Raw genomic sequence first — 18,857 nt, 5'->3', positions numbered from 1 at the left:
GACCGAGGTACTTGCTATCATCGGTTATTCAAGGTTTGCTGTCTTGCCATGTGCAGTAGGAACACTATGTTTATCTTGTTTATGGTTACTGTGAGTTCAATAAAGCACACTTCAACAGTTATGGTGTCCAAAGTAAATGTGAAATCGTCATGCTGCTATGTATTTAGCTGTGTATTTAGCGCTCGTTGCACACCAAACACCAAACGTTCATTCATTAGCTGTGTAGCAAAGGTACTGACAGTGATATGAGGGTTCTATATCAGCTGCCACATGATGCCGAGCTCCAAAAAAGATGCTTAGAGTAGACTGGGCTTCTAGTATCTCCAACACTGGTGAGGCAGCACTACTACATGTGTTAGTAAAAGGTGCCGGCAACAGCTACTTTGGCTTTGACGAAAACGGAATTACATAAACAGCAAAAGATGCACGCACGCATTAGTACGAAATTGCATGCAATTTCATGTTCAAGTGCATCGCTGCTAGCAGCACACGAAAAACACAGTTGTCCCTTTGTCAGAAACAGGACATTGGCACCTGGATTAGCTATGAAAGGCAACGTATGAAACTTTAACACTGCTCAGTGAGGTAGCATATGCAATGTACATAATTACTATAAGGTGAGTAACAACCCTTTAGTTCAGCTAGTCATACTCACTAAAGTAATGGCAGCTGTAAATAAAAGAACAATATAAATCATATCATGGCAATGTATAGCCGACAGAGAATGGCAAGCAGTGCCCTATTTTGCTTTAGCCTCCTGGCATGCTGGTGTAGAAGGAGGAGTGGGAGCGCATGTGGAAAATTGAAGCACAATTTTTTTATTGCCTGCAACTCCATTCATATGCACCACATTCAATTATGTCCTGCTGGAGGAGAAACATGAAGTGGTGCCTTTTAATGTGAAATACATTTTACAACTTATAACTGATGATTCTTTGCAGTGAGCTCTCATTAAGGGGCCATGCACAAGTAAGTTAAAAAAGGTGTTTGAATGTATGAAAGGTTGGTTTGATTGGATTGGACAAATTTTAATAAAGTTTGGGGACCCCTGATCTACAAAATTAAAGGCCTGAAAAGGTAGTACAAGAACTGCAGTACAATTAGAGAACCAGATGTGCCACTTTTTGGAAGCAGTAAGGATTTTTTATCTATTGAAGATCAACACAATGCAATGAAAAGAACACCATCAAAATAATTTAAACTCAATCCAAATACTCAAGGTAGCATAGTTATATGTAAAACTGCATGAATTTGGCAGCATAGACAGAGCAGTAAATAATATTATCAGTAAATGATATCTATAAGTTGGTTAAACCTAAACCAAATTCTGGCCACACTTTCGTCTCTAACACAACGGCCAAAATAAAGCAGAATAATATCATACTGACTTAAATTTGTATTCAATTGTACTTTGAAATCCTGAGTACACATAATGTGATGAAGTACTATGAACTACGCCCTTAGAGTGATGTTCAAAGTAATGTAGACCAACAATGCTTTAAGTAATTGCACCAAAAGTAAGTAATGAGAAATATATTGTTGTACATATGCTCTCAGAACACACCTCGGCATGGTCGAGTTGTTTCATCACTTTCATCTTCTTCAACAACAGTGTCCACCATGGCTTTCAGATCCCGGCTAAGCGTAGTGCTTAGTTCGTCAAAATACTCAGTATTTTCCTCGGCACTGGGCCCTCCCTTTGACCACTTAACCCGTAGCACCAGCTTCTGTGACTCGGGAAGCCTGTCCTCCAGCTGAGCCCTGACTAGGTTGTACCTGCATACCAGTCAAGCCATAAACAATATAATGGAAGGGAGAAGAAAAGCCAGGTAAAAAAAATGGGCAGATACCAAAAGAAAAATGGGCAGGCTTACCGTTTTGAGTCAGAAAGGTCGACGGGACCAGTGCTCTCAGCTGGTTCCACTAGTGTGCCAACAACACTGTTGCTCCGCTGGGGTCCCCTGTGAGTGAACCTTCGCTCCATCCAGAGACAACAAAGTGGTTTCTGACTTTCAGTCAACACAGCAGCTTCCAGTTCTTCTTCCACCACTGCAGCAATGTACATCAACATAGGTATTTTCACACAGCACAAAAATAACACTTTTCTGAAGAAGTTAAAACTTTTTGTGAAGTAGAAAAACATTTCTTTTGGCAACTTTATAATTGTTATGGCACAACCTCACAAATGTTTTCCATGAGTGCACAATTTCTCAATTATATTGTTAAAAGAGGGTTTACGACCATGGCAGTATTTTTTCATAACACAAAAAGAACATTTCTTTTTAGGCACTAAATTTTTATGCTCTTTAAAGCACTGGTTCGAAACATCTGCTTTACCAGTTGTTTTAAGTTTAAATGAAGATTTGTGCTATTAATATGTATTGTTGGATTAGTTCGCGCACAAACTTACACTCGGGAATAGCACAAAATAGACACAAATGAGAAAGACAGCTGCCAGCTAAACAGGTACTAAATAAAGATAGTTGAAGGTTAGTGCCTGTTCTGTCCTTCTCATTGATATCATTTATGTGCTACTTTTTAAGTTTAAATTAGTGCTGCTTCTAAAGTGTTGCAAGACACTCAATGCATCACACCCTCGTGGGGTGTGCTTTCCCTTCACTGTTCTGTACTCCTGCGCACTCAGGAGTGAAGTGCACTGCCAGCCTGCCGAGCATATAGATCTACAAAAACTCATCGAAAAGCTACTTTTGATTGCAGCATGAAAGGCTAAGCCATGGCATTTTTGTGCACGAAATGAATTGCACCCTGCTTACAGTGCTTATCTTCCCAAAGGTTTGTACGTTGAGTGCCGACAGCTGTGGGCTGGTGCTTGTAAATTTTCACTGTCAGAATAGTAATTGGAATTTCAAATAGTGCAAGTGCAGTGTGCATCAAATTAAATAGGCAATACTATTTCAAACTACATGACACTTCAAACATTTGCACACTGCTAATGATAAGCTCCCTGTCAACACCCCTGAGCAGTGCGAGCTGAAGAAAAAGTTGACGCTCGTAAGTCTTGCTCTGCTCCAGTGGTTGCATGATGTTGCATTGCTTTGTATCTGAGACACATGGATTTTGATAAAAAAAATAATGCACAAGGTTCAGAGTTGGCCGTTTCCACTGCTCAGATCCTTGGTGGTTGGCCTTGGAACAATAAAAACAAAATGTCATATACAGTCGACTTGCGTTAATTTGACTTTGATAGGACCTATGAAATTGATTTAACTATTTGGCAAGTCAAATTGAAGAAGGGGCAGAAAAAATGCTCAAATACACTGCTGCTTCAGTTGGGAGTATTTGCCAAATTCTAACACACCTCCAAATCTAACGCATACCAAGTTTCTATAGGTTCATTATAGAAAAATAATGTAGAAATGACATCAAACCTAAACAAAGTAGAAATCCAATGTACACAAGTAAAATGTAGCATGCCTCCAATTTTAGCAATCAGAAAAAAGATGAAACTAATGAAGTTTACCTTCACAGAATGAAAATTTATGCTTAATGTCCATTCTTCACTCTCAAACAGCACTTCATCCCTGTGTATGGACCACAACATGTAGTTCTCCATAAAGTCCATTGTGCATTTAAGATCCACAACGACTCTGCGACGATCGTAAACAAGATCGTGGCCCACGCCTACATCAACCACTTTATTAGTTTGTCCTGTGACGCATGCAATTCTCAAGAATTCTGAAAACACCCGACATGACTTGGTTGCCGTTAGCTTAGCACGTAAAATATCTTGTTAATGAGCTTTTGTTGTCAAAAGACTAAAACTATGCACTGTCATTGTCATCCTGTATGAGAACTTGTTCAGTTGCCATCTTGTGATGACAATGGCAAAGATGCTGGCTCTGATGGTAGGTTGTTGTGAAGGCTGTGAACACATTTTTGTATCCGAATGCATCACGCACACAATATTTGGACCAATTTCCTTAGAAAAAAAAATCGGCCTGCTAGAAATGGGTTAATATGGTAATCATTCTTGCTTGAAAATCTTGCTAGGGAAAGCTGAAAATAGTTTTTGGTAGGAGAAAACATGCCTGACAAAATCACTGTCTCTTAACACTGCAAAAACAGATGCTGCAGCCATTGGGGTCACAAGTCGAGTCATCATTTGGGTCAAGTGCATTTTCGCCGACTAGTCAAGTTTGAATTATCTGGTGAGGGTGAATCTAAGATTCCAAATAATGAAAGCTTTGGCCCATTGAAATGTATGGGCAGCAGCTATGATGCTCTGTTGGGATATAATTAACCAGAAAATCTAATTAGCCAGAGTTAAACTAACAAAAGTCTACCGTATTTCTTACTTGGCTACAATATAATGTAAGGTGTGTTTTAAGGGGTCCCTTACCAGGCCCCATGGCAAATTTTGGTTATACACACTAGAAGCTGCAAAACACTATCAAGGAGCATTTCATCGAAATAATTTTTCAAAACAGTGATGCTCTGTTTTTCAAAACAGAGCATCACTGCCAACGGAGACACTCTTTCCTTCTGCCTCTAGTAGCGTTCCCAAGTGGTGTTCCTTCATTGCCTTCTCCTTTACTAAAGCTGAGGAACAAACCATGGTGTCGACCTCCACTTCCTTTTTTGTGGCGTTTGCGCCTTCTGCATTGGCTGATTAGTCAAAACACATACTGCGAAGAAACATTGATGACTGTGACTCTCTGGTTGGGAGCGGGCATCCGCAAGAGGGAAGGAGCACACCATTTGATTTGAAATTTCAGCTGCTTTTGCAGTGCGCAGTGTTGTAATACTTTGCAGACACTATCGTCAGCACATCATGTATATGAGATGTTTGCTTGTTAAAAATAGCCACACCAGGTAGGGGACCCTTTAAAGTGACAACATGAAAAAAAGAATGTATATTAACACAAATACAGTTAAACCTCAACATAATGAACTTCAATATTATGGAATTCTCGATATAACAATATATTTATCTTTTTGTACTTCTTGTCCATAGAACATTATGTATTTTGAACCGAAATATAGTGAAGTGTGTTTACACACGATTTCAGTATAACGAAATTTCACTTCTGCCGCGAACACATACCAAGGCAATAAGTGAAAACTTCATCAAACGCACCTCTCAAATCGTGTGACCGAGAGCGACCGCTGAAGCGAAGGAGCGAAGAAGATGCTATCACGCTTCAATCACTGTTTGCTTTGGGTGTGAGTTAAAGTGTCCGAAGTTGAGCCGGGAAGCATGGTGGCTTGATAAGCAGCGCCTTCCAGGGTAAGCAAAGGGGTGGGGGCGACCTCGGGGTAACGCAATCAAGTGCGCACGAAGGTAGGGGGCAAGTTCATGCGTCTCCTTTTCTAGGTTGGCCGTGGCTGCACAAGGCTGTCAGCGTGGCTGAGCGCGTCCGCAGTCCGCATGCTCCGTTTTAGAGGTCATCTGCCACGTATGCAAGGACTGGGTAGCGAAGATGGCGTGGCGTCATGTGCGTTGTCTTCCCCCATGTTTAGTACCAGAAGTTGCGTAATCTTGAGTATTGGAGACGCGTTGAAGCAAGAGACAGACGAAGAATTCGCTCCCCTGTTGCCAGCACTTTCCACGACAGCGTCGACCTACTGTGGGTGACACTAGAGGCCACGGGGGTGGAGTAGACACAAAAACGTGGCTGGCTTCGCTTCGCACCGTCTATGTGAAGATATTGTCGACACTGCATGAAACTGCATCTTTCGCTGCCAACATTCAGATTTAACAAAATGAATTTTTTTCTCATTCAATTTTTTTTTGTGATTGACCGATAACTTGGAAAATTTTGCAGCACTTCTGCTTAAGAAAAATACATAAGCAACTGCACTCATTTGCATAAAAGATAGAACTTCAATATAATGAAATTTCTACGCAATGAAGCAAATTGCCGATTTTACCGAGTCTCTTACATTGAGGTTTAGCTGTAGTACACTTTATTTCTGTTGTCAAACAACTTACCATCATGCAGTTTGCACCCAGAAAAACTTGGCTTCAGAAAACTAAGACCTACCTGACACAAGGTACTTTCCACGCTGTTCTGTAGACAGAGTAGATCTCAATGCATCCACCATTTGTGACGCCTGCTTTTGCCACAATTCAAGAGCAGCAGTTTGTGCTGAGGGATTCACAGACACAATGTCTGGTATATGCTCACGTATAGCACGAAGTCTATAGCACTTTGGGACACTATTCAAGTCTTCCATGTACCAATCCAGGAGCAGCTGCCTCTGTTCTGGCGACTCCACAGCATCAATAACACACATCAGCACATCGCTAGGCAAGCTTGCAGGTAAGATGTGTGGTAGCTGATTTTCCAATTTTTCATTCAAAAGTACCTGCAGAGTTTCAGAAAGAATATTGTAAACAAGAAGTTGGCATGCCCATTCATATAGTGTATGCATGGCTACAACCCCGAGCAGTTTGCCTCCACAGTCTCTTTTGTCTTTTCATTAGTACTTTTCTATAGCTTTAAAGGAACACTATTAAAGAATTTATGTTGACAGCCAGGTAGATTACACTTTTGGAGTACTAGCTAGGTAATTTTTTATTCAGAGAAAGAACAATGAAAAAGTCAAATATGGGTTATGATGCTGCTGCCTTGCAGTTTCCTCACAAGCTTCCTGTGACCTCATAGATTGTCGCAATGTGTTGTCAAGACTAGCTAACAGTTTATTGATTAAAATCGATTATCAATTATATTGCATTTGAAAATAAGTGAAAAATTCAACCTGGCAGCTTTTCCCGCACAAGAAAAGGTCCAAATACATGAAAATGCAGTGAAATTTGTGACATCATTCTTATGTTTCTGGTGCTACAATTTGAGTGTGAGCTTCAAGTACTGTGACCTTTATTTCATTTACATTACTGCACACTTTTTTTTATTGTATTGAAAGGGCAGTCTACCAGTGTGGATTTGTTTTATGCCTCCCTCTTTAGTGTGTCTTTCATGCATACAAGCATCACTCATTTTCATACTCTTTGATCGATGAAAATTATAGCTACTGACAAGTCAAGGATGCAAAAAAAAAAAGGCCTTGCTGCAAATGTTTGCAGGGCCTGCTCTCTATCCTTCCACAATTGAAATAAAACAAAAAATTAATACTTGACTTAAAGTGCAAAAACTTGCACTTTAAGGCAAGCATGAATTCTTCCAAACTCGCCCAAATTCAAGTTCTTGAAAACAAAAAGTTTATACCTTCCCCAGAAAGAGAGAAGGTGTTGCGTTTCCTCAGCAGTAAAAAATAAGCCTGCGTTGGTCAGACATGTAAAGCCTGGAAGAACTGTAGCGGATGACAATAACAAAGAAAACTCACTGCACAAAGTACACATGAAGCACAGAGAACCAGAGCAGTAGCAAATAGAGCCGACAAATATATTTATGGTGAAATCTATGTGGAGAATTGCATGGGTGCTCAGCACCCGTGCAATTCAACACGAACATTACACACATCAGTGCAGCCTACTGCAAATGCTAGGATGCGTCAAATGAATTAAAGTTATTGCTCTTCTTGCAAAAAAGTGAACAAAAATACACACATGTACGCAATATGAGAAGAAAAATTTGTGATAACAATTTGGTGGTGCATGTATGTAGGTTCTCTTTGTGGTGCTTGTGCCACTACATTCTAGACATGTAATTGACCATAATGTCCATGTGGCCCATTTTTGCACCATACAACACACCAATGTTGATTAAAGCTTGACAAAAAATTCTCAAAAGCATTATTTGCCTATCAGAAACAAGAATATGACGCAAGAGAAGCCACTGGCACACTGCTTCCTCACTACACAATGACACTTTCACTTCTCACTAATTCATTGCTACACACCTCATTAATCAAGGGCCATAATCTTATTAGGTCAGATTCCTGACCACAAGTGCTTGTCTTGTTTTTCTCACCAGAGAGAGGACACCAGAGGTACAACCACATGCATTAAGGTTTGTGTCATTTTTATTACCAGCATGTGCACAAGTTTTCAGGATGCGAGTGGTGCGAATAATCAAGAGCATTTTGGAGCAAATTTTGTAGCAGGCAAAATTGCAATTTGTAGTAGCTGCTTCCCTCCCCTTTTGTAGCAGGTGGTTAAAAAAAAAGAGACCAGAACTTAAATACTGTTTAAACTCCATTTAACGAAGTGATGACAATGCTTGAATTTTGTTAAATGGAGAAGTTCGTAAAACAAGAAAGAAATTTTTCGGTCCTTCGAAACCTAAAATTGTAACGTTACGACATGCAAAAGCTACTGCAGCATTGCATTTGCCGCTAATCCAGCCATCTGTCACATAAACCAGGAAATAATGAAAGCAACCACTGCCGCCCCTACCGAGGCGGTGTTGAGTCCGGTGTTCCGTGCATGGGTGCGGCGTGCAGCCTCGTCAAAATAAAGCTAGGGCTGTGACTAGGGCACCTAGATGTTTCAACGTGATAGCTTTAGAGCGCATGCTTGGGAAAAAAAAAAAAACTGTCTGTCAAAAGTATAAAGAAATTACCACTTTTTAACTCATTTATTTCAGGAAAATCTTCGTTAAATTGAGTTCGACCAAGTTAGTTTCGTTAATTCGGGTTGGTGACAACACTGAACCCTATGGGTACCTGCCGGGGAATGTAAATTGCTTTGTTAGATAGGGAACTTCGTCAAATTGCATTTCATTAGATCGAATTTTAACTGTATACTGTATTAATTTAAAAAATATATATTTCTTGAACTGCAACAAAAAGGCCACTCATCAATAGCTGTAGATCAAAAACACAATAGTGAATTTAGACTAGGCATAAATCACAAATGAGGGCGACTTATAATGTATCCCGTTATAGTGCAGGACCAGACTTTTCTGACTCCTGTTTAACCTCCCATAGAACTCTACACACACACACACACACACACACACACACACACACACACACACACACACACACACACACACACACACACACACACGCACACGCACGCACGCACGCACACACACACGCACACACACACACACCACTTATAATGGCGCTGCTGGAAAATCCCGTAGAGAAGCGAGGTGATGTGCACGCTTCTCAATCAGATCAGAAATGAGATCACAATGACAAGGGCAATGCCAAGAAGGGGACGGGGGGGGGGGGGGGGGGGGGGAAAGCCTGTGAAGTTAAGCTACAGAGCACTCTCTCGAGTTTGAACTTCAAAGCCTCGCAACTCTTGCTGTAGATTGGCAGAGCAATAAGGTTGATTTTATGGCATTCCTTGAATCATTCAGAAGCCATCAATACCCTGTTTACCAAAATCTTAGGAACTGATATTTTGCAAATCATTGTAGCAAATTAATCAAACGAAGCTTGCAGAAAACTAGAATCAACGTAGATGAACAAAAATGGACCTCATATTCAAAATAATCACATAGCATTACATACATATGTACAAGTTTGCAGCACCAAACCTCAAAGAATAAAGATTTCTTTAAATTTTTGGTCCAAGGCCCAACTCTCCCTTTAAAGGGCCCTTCACCAGCTCTGGCAATGTTAAGCTGACAAGCGCAGTGCATACAACACGAGCTAACAATTGTGCCTGCAAAGTATTACACTGCTGCATGCCGAGAAAAGAGCTGAAATTTCAAACCAAACACCGTGCACCCTCCTCCTTGCAGGTGCTGTGCTCCCAGCCAAGGAGTCGACATCAGTCACACAGGTGCACTTACGTAAATGGCAGTGCTGTGGCATCACTCACAGCGACACGTGTCTACGAGAATTATTCAAGGCAACATGAGTTACTTGCTTGATCTTTTGCTACCATAGACAAATGAAGTTTACAGAAATAATAAAACCTACAAACCGAATGTCTACATGTTTTTGTTTTACTTCCTGCCGAAGCAAGAGAGATGTACTTCTGTTTTGTTTGCTTTTTCCCACATTGTGCAGTCGTGTGCGTAGAGAACGAAACTATGTCATTTTCTACCATGTTTCAGCGCATGGTCATGCTCTTTCACTCGCTCGCAGCTACTTCAGTGTTCATGTGGCACTAACTTATCACACCACTAGTGAGGGGCATCATCCCTAATGGCAGTTCCAGAGGTTGTGGGGATGCGCGACTCTCATGTGTTCCCTGATAAGTTGTTTTCCCGCATAGCTCCTGTCTCCTGTAATCCGGCTTCACCGCATGGCCTGGTGCCTGTGGCAGTCGGTGTGGTTGAAGTGCATTGCGAGAGATGGCGCGAGTGTGGCTCTGCTAACGCCACCTAACAGCGGGGTTACTTGGGCATGGAAAGGAGAAGGCTCTTTCTCTATGGCTTCGGATCGGCAAGCGGCGCGGACGTTCTGCGCGTGCGCCAATCCATGCCTCTGCAAGACCGTCTCGAGAAGCCTACCCCGGAATGGACGAACACGATCGTTCGAACACACCACCGTTCACGTGACCGTATGTGCGAACGACCAGGCGTTGGTGTCCAGCACGGGGCTCATTATTCGCTCATTATCCGATCGCGGTGAGTCGCACTTCCGCGATTTGTCGCACGCCCATCGGCATGTTTTGTGGATATCAACTCAGCTAGCAGGCATTGATCTATGAAAGGTGCAATAAATACTCTTGCGATTGTTTGCCCTACTGTGTTGCCATTGCTTTGTCCCAAGAGCACGGGTCAGAACCCCACAAGGTACAACAATGCGGTGTATTGCGGTAAGGATCCATGAGCTGGGCCAGCCTCTCCAAACGTGCGTGCACTGAGGAACCCTTTCGCAGAAGCAGCAAGACAACAACGCAGATGTTCTCGTGCACGGCTTGCAAGATCGTGCCCAGAGCAAAATGAAGAAAATGCAACATATCGTGGGCTCGCGCACGAGACCGTCACCGGAAGTGCGCTGCGCAGTAAAAATGTGAGGAAAAAAATAATAAAGAAAGAAAGACGGAAGAAGAAGAAGGAGGGGGTCGTGCCGTGTATGTGATGCGATCCTCTGGCTCTGGCATGGGAGAATTCAGGGAAGGAATTTTGCTTGTGGAGGCTAGATGGGTCAAATGAAAAGAGTGTCTATTGTCGGCGGTGAAGGTCACCTTTTTTCCACTTTTTGACGCATAGTGCACTTCCACTGTCGGCGTGGCGCGCAAGCTGCTGCGTTTGCCTCGTTTTGCGCAGGTCACGATTTTACGTGCTGTGCACGGGACCACCTGACTAGTGGTATAAGTCGGTGCTACACGAATACTGAGGCAGACACAAGCAGATCACAGAGCATGATCGCACGCTGGAACATGGTAGAAAATGACTTAGTTTCATTTTCTACGTGCGCGACTGCATGACATGGGAACAAGCAGATGAAACGGAAGTAGTACACCTCTCTTGCTATGGTATGAAGCAAAACAAAGACTTACAGACATTCGGTTTGCAGGTTTTATTATTTCTCTAAAATTTAATTCGTCTACTGAAGCAATAGATTACACAAATGACAGGTGTTGCCTTGAATGATTCTTGAAATCACATGCCACTGTGAGTAACGTCACAGCACTGCTATGTACATAGGCGCATTTGTGCGATGTGTGTCGACTCTCCAGCTGAGAGTGCGGCGCCCGTGAAGAGAAGGGCAAACAGCGTTTGGTTTGAACTTTCAGTTCTTTCCACAGTGCTTAGCGATGTAATACTTAGCAGACACGATTATTACAGTGCACTGTATGCACAGCACTTATCAGCTCAATATGGCCAGACCTGGTGTGGGGCCCTTTAACGAATGCCCAGACTCCAGACGGGGTTGACATATAGTAGTCAAAACTCTTTAGGTGCCTTCTTGATAGTTACTACCAACCTTCTCGTCTGTATAATATTATACGAGTATTGCAAAATTTTTTTTTTTATTGCAGCTAATTGGTTGAGGTTGCATGAGCCATAAAAATGGGCAAGCGTCAGCATTGACGTCGTTGTTTTGCTTGCTCAACAGCAAGGAAGGAAACTAGACTAAGTTGCTGCAAGTGTGCATGTCTCTCAGGAGACGGAACAAAAGTCACCCAAGTGCGCTGCACTTCATGCCACTGAGCAAAGTGGTCAATTGAATACCTTTACTGCAGTTGGACTTATGACTGTGTATGTGTGAGTTTGACATGCTTTATATATGCCACTCAAGAAAATGTCACTGACACTATATTAAAGGCAAATAGTTAATTGAAATAGTACTGATTCTTTTATGCAAAAACATCAAAAGGCCCACTGAGCGAAAAAGTCGATGTCTGTAGCAGTGAAACGGCACCCTAATTCCCAATGGCTGCTACGCCACATCACGAGTGCGCCTTTAGAGAGCAGAGTGAGCAAAACGGTGTTGCGCATCACGTCACCAGCGTGCCTTGATGGAGTAGACACAGCGATGTGACACCGCGGGGCAAGACACATAGTTGTCGGTGAGGCAGTTGCATGGAATGTGCATGCAGGTGCTGCCGTCTTGTTCTCTGAAGCTGGTGCACAGTCCATATCTTTCTATCTCACCCCCACTGAGCTTAGATGCTCTGTGTGCCTGCCAGCCTTGGTGGCCACTGCTACTTCCTCGGTGTCTCGTTGTGGAGAACGTCAGTGGCATGCGGCGTTGGCACCGCAGGTTGCTGCTGCTGCTTGCTGGTTTGGGCAGCACATGACGCTATGGTACAGTGCTCACGGAATGAAACGCGTCAATTTAGGGCTAAGTAATGCGCATACTTTCGCTTCAACTGGCTGCAGTTCGTGTCACATCGACGTAATTCTGGCGCGTACACTTACATCGGAGCCCTCGTCACCTTTGGTGACCAAATTCCTAGCGACATGACATTGTGCTCTCGCGTACTTTGCACATATGTAGGGTTGTACTAAATGCTCTGTGTCCTATTTCAATCCGTGAGCACAAAACTCAAAGGACCACTCAGTGCCGTTCAATTGATCATTAATGCTTTCGCATTCACAACTCAAAAGAAGTGCTTAGGTGCCCTTGGATTCTTTTTCAAAGTTTATGGACAAGAAAATCAGCAGGTCTTTAACTCTCATAGTAAATCCACAAATAGAATTAATGTATTAATTAAGCAGGTCTTTAACTCTCATAGTAAATCCACAAATATAATTAATGTATTAATTAATCAATTAAAATTTTCTAATTTATTTGATTAACATTTAATTTATGCTCCAACTTCTAACACACACATACATACACATACTTTTCCAGGCATGCCTCCTGGCATACAGTGAAAAAAAAAGATATTGCAGTTGATTGCGATAGCAAATTAGTGGACAGTTATACGAAGTAAGGATAGTAGTTTTATCGGCCGTGTAAACTTGTAAACATAGGCATAGTAACTAAAGTAACAAGCTTGGTGTCACGCAATCACAAGCAAACATGAACACTTCTCACTCTATGACCGCGGAAACTTGCTGTCAAAATGCTGCAGTGGGGAAATGCGGCAGCAGCAGCAAGCGAATTTACCTTTGTGCTACCGCTCGTATCAACGTGAACTAAGTCACGAAAACACAGCGCAGAGCAGACTCTGTACTATCACAGATCGCTTTCAAGATACAGCACCCACAGTGGTTGCTTGGTGGCTATGGTGTTGGGCTGCTAAGCACGAGGTCGTGGGATCGAATCCCGGCCACAGTGACTGCATTTTGATGGGGGCAAAATGAGAAAACACCCATGAACTTAGATTTAGGTGCATGTTAAAGAACCCCAGGTGATCCGAATTATTCTGGAGTCCCCCACTATGGTGTGCCCGATAATCAGATTGTGTTTTTGGCACGTAAAACCCCATGATTTAATTTAATTTCAAGATACAGTGGCTCGGCCGGGTGTGCGCGGCTGCCCGAGTCGCCTGAAGTAGAACATGCCCCCCTTCCCTAGCCTCCCCCCTAAGCCTTGCGCATGACAGAAGGCGGCACGCTTGCTCCCCGCTTTCCTGCATTGCGTGTGCGAGATTGAGCCACGATCGCCAACTCACCCTCGCACGCTTTTACTCACACATACAGCATGCAGCGATGATTTTATCGTCCTTGGACTTTATACGTAACCTCATGGAGACGCTGACGGCAGAAGTGTGCCTGGAGTGTCCATATAATTGGTATTGCAATAAAGTGTGCACCAGAAGCAAAGAACAGGAGTCTCCATACCAGTGCCAGAAAGTGGCCTTGTGTGCGCAGTCGTGTAATGGTCAGGTGGCAAAGATGTGCAAAGGTCTCGCGATCCATGGCCTCCACCTGGACGCCCCAGTGGAGGTCCACCACATTGAGATCGTAGCCTTTGTCAGCAGCATAGGCACGCACACTGGGGTAGATATGCTGTTCCAAGTGTGTGCGCTCAGCCTCCATGTCAGCCAGACCACAACAGATGTAAAGGCTGATAAGCCGGCTGCCAGCAGCCAACAAGGATGCAGGCACAGCACCCAGCCGGCCAAGCAACAGTGCCTGCACATCATCTGGGAACGACTGCAAGCACGGCAACCCGTCATCCGAGAAGGTGTCACTGCCTGGTGTTGGGCTCTGGGCACATAAGAAACCAACAGCATAGGACACGGCTTAGATGCCAACCTACTTACTTACAAACATGCTAAGGCAGAAATTGCATGCCTTTTTTGCACCACTGTCTGAGATGATCTATGAAAATTTATGTTTGTGTAGTCTCACAAACTTGACAATGATAAAAAGTGACAATGATAGTAACAAGTCTATTTAGGAAAGTCACCACCACCCCTTTGGCTGAGGTTGCATGTGTGAAAACAAAAGGGACATAGTAATGTCAGGTGGTGGTGTAAAAATGGGATCTGCAAAGTTGCTTGCATGAATATAGTGTAGAAAGCTCTTGATCAATAAATTTATATGAGATGATTTAATTGCAATGTGGCGAGGGAGCTCATGAAATTTGTTGATCAATTTCAAAAGAGTTGACTGAGTGATACATGCACCTCATCTGTTTTTGATGGCCGTGAGTGAAATTAAGGTTTAATATATTGCAAAAGAAACTACATTTGGGCGACTTGGTACTGGTTGAACATCTTGAAGCGGCAGCACAAGATGACAAAGATAAAGGCAGGTTTCCTGCCTTTTGTCTTTGTTGTTTTAAGCTGCCCCTTCAAGATGTTTAATATATATTGTGTAAAAGATTAATGGCTGCTGTCTTGCTTCCAGGAAAGCTCAATGCAAAAATGGAAAGAAAGCTGCATTAAGGGGGTCAAAGTTATTTCACAGTTGAAGGGACATTGAAGAGCAACACCAAGTCTGTTTATAGTATCATTATTTCAAAACATTATTTTACTTAGAGGTAAAAGGTTTATTAGCAAAGACATTAAGACCAAACTTCCCTTTCAGTTTCATTCCAAATAAGCGAAACATTCCAAATGCACGAAAATCTGTAACATTCCACTAACATAATTGGCACTGCAGATTGGGAATGAAATTGAAAGAAAGTTACAGCTTTAATTTTTTCTCCTAACCATCAACTTTTTCCTGCCAAACAAATAAAATAAAGTTTTGATATGTATGAGCTTGCTCAGCTAGAAAGAGCACAAAAATGAGAGGTGCACAGCAATGCCATCTTTAAGTTCTCAACCAGCTCTCCATGACATCATAGATTTGGCAGTGTCTCCTCTGGATTAGTTGACCGTTTACTGATAAACAAGGATTACTTTGCATTCTAAAGGAACCAAAGACTCGACTCAGCAACATTCAACTAGTAATATTCTAAACCTAGAACCAAACATAGCTCCTTAAACATAGCAAGTTTAAGGATGTTATACCACACAAAGCTATTCCAAATGTGCAAATATTTTGTGATGTTAGAGAGAGACTGCCAAAATTCATTACGTCTTGAAGAACTGGTGAGAGAACTCTAAGGTGGCACTGCTATCCACCTTTCATGCTTATGTTCTTTCTTGCTTACCAAGCCTCCGCTCATAGTAAGAGATACTTCTGGCCTCACAACCATAATTAATCCCAGCTCAACATCACATAAATCTAGACCCTTAAACTTAATGCAAAATGCAAAAGGTGGTGCAGCTTGACACTGTGGCTATTTAAAAATATTGATTGTGATTGCAGTTTTAAACATCTTCATGCCCCGGAACGATGATGGATGGCAGTGCTTCCCTATGCCATATATGTTACAACCACATAAGCTAATTACAAACACTGTGACCCAACAAAAAATTTTTACAATTACTAAAGAATAATGAAGAAAGAATGACATCGATGGGACAACGAAGGCAGTATGACGATGACAGCATGATGCCAATGAGATGACGTTTCTGAAGTGATGGCAATGGCAAAACAACAGCAGGACGAGAGCATGATAAGAGTTGGATGACTAAATTAGAATGACGACGATGGAACGACCACGGCGGCATCACGACGACGGTATGATAACAAATACACGACGACGCAATGACGACGATGGCATGGCAATGGTATGAGGACAGTGGGATGATAACGATGGCGTGATGATGACTGTATCACGAAAACTGAATGACAATGATAGTGTGATGACTGCATGACAAGAGTCAAATCATGAAGCTGGAGTGACAACGATGGAATGACGACGACAGCCTCATGACGACGGTGTGACAATGAATGCATGATGACTGTTTCAACATATAATATAAACACCACAAAAACAGAAGCATAGATGTGACATGCCACCAGATACATATTTACATGTGCATGACACATATGCCCCCACACATGTTAGCACACATGCATGTGTAGGCACCACGTATACGTAAGCTACTAATACTAGTCTATTCTCCATACCATCACCCAAAATAATATTCTTTCTGCTCATAAATAATCCAGCAGTCAAATAATTGGCACTCCAGTTCTGCAGCAATAACTAATTAAGAACAAAAACACCACACCATCTTTAGATAGTCCTTAACCCTTTAACCCGCAATACCGAGCTGTACTCATCGTGGGAGCTTGTACCAATATTGCCAATGACAAGCCACACTCATTCAGCCTGATCTGCTGCTCCCACTGCCCAAGACGAGTTACAGTCAGTAATTGCTTTTGGGTTCAGTTTTCAACAATATAGGGTGGTAGAAGTCCGGAAAAAACATGTAATCAAGCATCGAGAATTAAGTAATGTAATTACAGAATCAGAATGATAGAAAAATTTACGGCTACATAAAAAAGAAAGCTTTGGCAATTTGGCACATATTTCAGGAGCTATTTTGGGGTTCAAGAGTTAGGAATGCTGCACACACACAGTCACAAAACTGAAATTTGAATCCACTCACTGTGACCTGAGGAGCTGGAGATGCAAGGGAGCCACTATTCTGCTGCACTTCTGTTAAAGAGGTGTCAACTGGAGCTAAAGGGGGTGCTGTAATTCCAGCAGTAGCAGCAACGGATGGGTCAGATCGCGAAGGTGGTGGTGTGGACTCCTTGCCATAGGGTAGGCTGTCGGTGGAGCGCACTGAACTGCGCCGCCTTCCTTCAGGAGAACAACTGCTGAAAATTGCACAACCAAAATACACTAAGTGCAGGTGCGCGGGCTATGGCATGCTCAAGAATAAATACTAAAGAAAAACCATGTGGCACAGGGAGTTCGATTGGAATATTATATCTGATTGGAATTCAGAATTCATGTCAATGAAATAATCTGGGAGCTATTAGGTTAGCAGTACCTTTAAAAAATGTACTTGTTTCAGGTAACTTGTCTAATAGGTAACTTGTCTAAACTAGCCCTAGAGAAAGTGCCACCTGATATATTGTGGTTCTCCTTTGCATGAGAAGGTACAGAGGAATTATTTTATATTAACTGCAGACGAATGATCAGGCTAACTAATGCACTTTTAAACATGCATAAAAAATAGCAAGCCACAATATCACTGGAAAGGCCTACATAGTTAAACTATGTGCTTCAATAGCAGAAAAAAACCTCACCGGGCATATAAAACATTATATAGCAGCACCAGAAACAGACAAAGGTGAGAAAAGAGAAAAAAACACATTTGTGTTTATTTTTACACTGCTATATTACGAACATAATCTAACTAGCCCAGTTCTGTAGTCTTTTGCACACATGACAATCTGGTATGGACCTTTCCATACAACAGCGCCAGAATTTGTGTGTTTATCATGGGATGATACTCTCTCATGAGTGTACCTGCTCCCAACCACTCCAGAGCTACAAGAGTGGGTGCAAGTGACTGCAAGAGAGTACCAGACATTGTGTGTAGATGAAAGTGTGCCTGCATGTGTCAGTTAGCCTGCAAGTGTGAGCACAAGCGAGCTTTAGTAGATGTGAGTGTGCATGCTTTTTCCAGAATTCGCCAGAACAATTGGACAACACAGAAAAAATAAAACTGCATTCTGCATATCACCAAAATAGCAACTAAATTTTTATTGATTATCCTGAGGTGTATATGTGGAATCAAGGACAGAAAAAACAGTGACAGCTGATAGTTGTATCTTTGGACACAGTCATTCAATCCTGCTGTAAAGGTGTTTTTTTCTTTCTGCATCAGTGTGATCAATAGAACATCACACTTCTTGCTATTTTCTTCAATGTTAAAGGCTTCTAGTACTAAATTAATTAAATTCTGGGGTTTTATGTGCCAAAATCACAATCTGATTATGAAGCACACCATAGTGTGCTTCGGGTTAAATTTGTACATCTAAGGTTCGTTAACATGCACCCAATGCATGATACACAAGCTATTGTGGCAGGTGGCCTCTAGCATTACACATGCTGTTTTATCACAGTTCTAATGCGATAGCATTAAGAGCCCTGTGTCGCAGAAAATCCGGTGTCAGCGTCTGGCGGCAGCGGCATTGTCCATCAGAAAAAATAATCCTGAACCACAACTACACGGGCCCTCCACGTGGTGCATAGGTGTTACTGAACTAATTGAATTTCTCAAAGTAAAATGTGTCAGAAAAGCCATAAAGTCTGGGTCACAC

The 18,857-nt window shown here is 42.3% G+C and overlaps 1 protein-coding gene across 11 annotated transcripts in view; it reads right to left on the bottom strand.

Moving 5' to 3' along the window:
* LOC126544138 (NACHT domain- and WD repeat-containing protein 1) overlaps window positions 1–18,857 on the bottom strand; it is a 132,147-nt gene that overhangs the window by 102,915 nt on the left and 10,375 nt on the right. For 10 of the 11 annotated variants that reach the window (XR_011893283.1, XR_008608738.2, XR_011893285.1 and 7 more), the window contains 5 exons: window positions 17,189–17,402; window positions 14,073–14,441; window positions 6,006–6,330; window positions 1,875–2,049; window positions 1,565–1,776 (listed from right to left, as the gene is read on the bottom strand). Coding sequence is in view for 7 of the 11 variants with exons in the window: in XM_055062005.2 (XP_054917980.1) it covers window positions 1,565–1,776; window positions 1,875–2,049; window positions 6,006–6,330; window positions 14,073–14,441; window positions 17,189–17,402 (1,295 nt within the window). In the remaining 4 variants the exon portion in view is untranslated. The remainder of the gene's footprint in view (window positions 1–1,564; window positions 1,777–1,874; window positions 2,050–6,005; window positions 6,331–14,072; window positions 14,442–17,188; window positions 17,403–18,857) is intronic. The other variant, XM_055062009.2, reaches the window with a different exon arrangement.

Source organism: Dermacentor andersoni, chromosome 1, assembly GCF_023375885.2.
Source record: "Dermacentor andersoni chromosome 1, qqDerAnde1_hic_scaffold, whole genome shotgun sequence".
NCBI classification, from domain to species: Eukaryota; Metazoa; Arthropoda; class Arachnida; order Ixodida; family Ixodidae; genus Dermacentor; species Dermacentor andersoni.
This window is presented reverse-complemented; position numbering and strand designations above follow the sequence as displayed.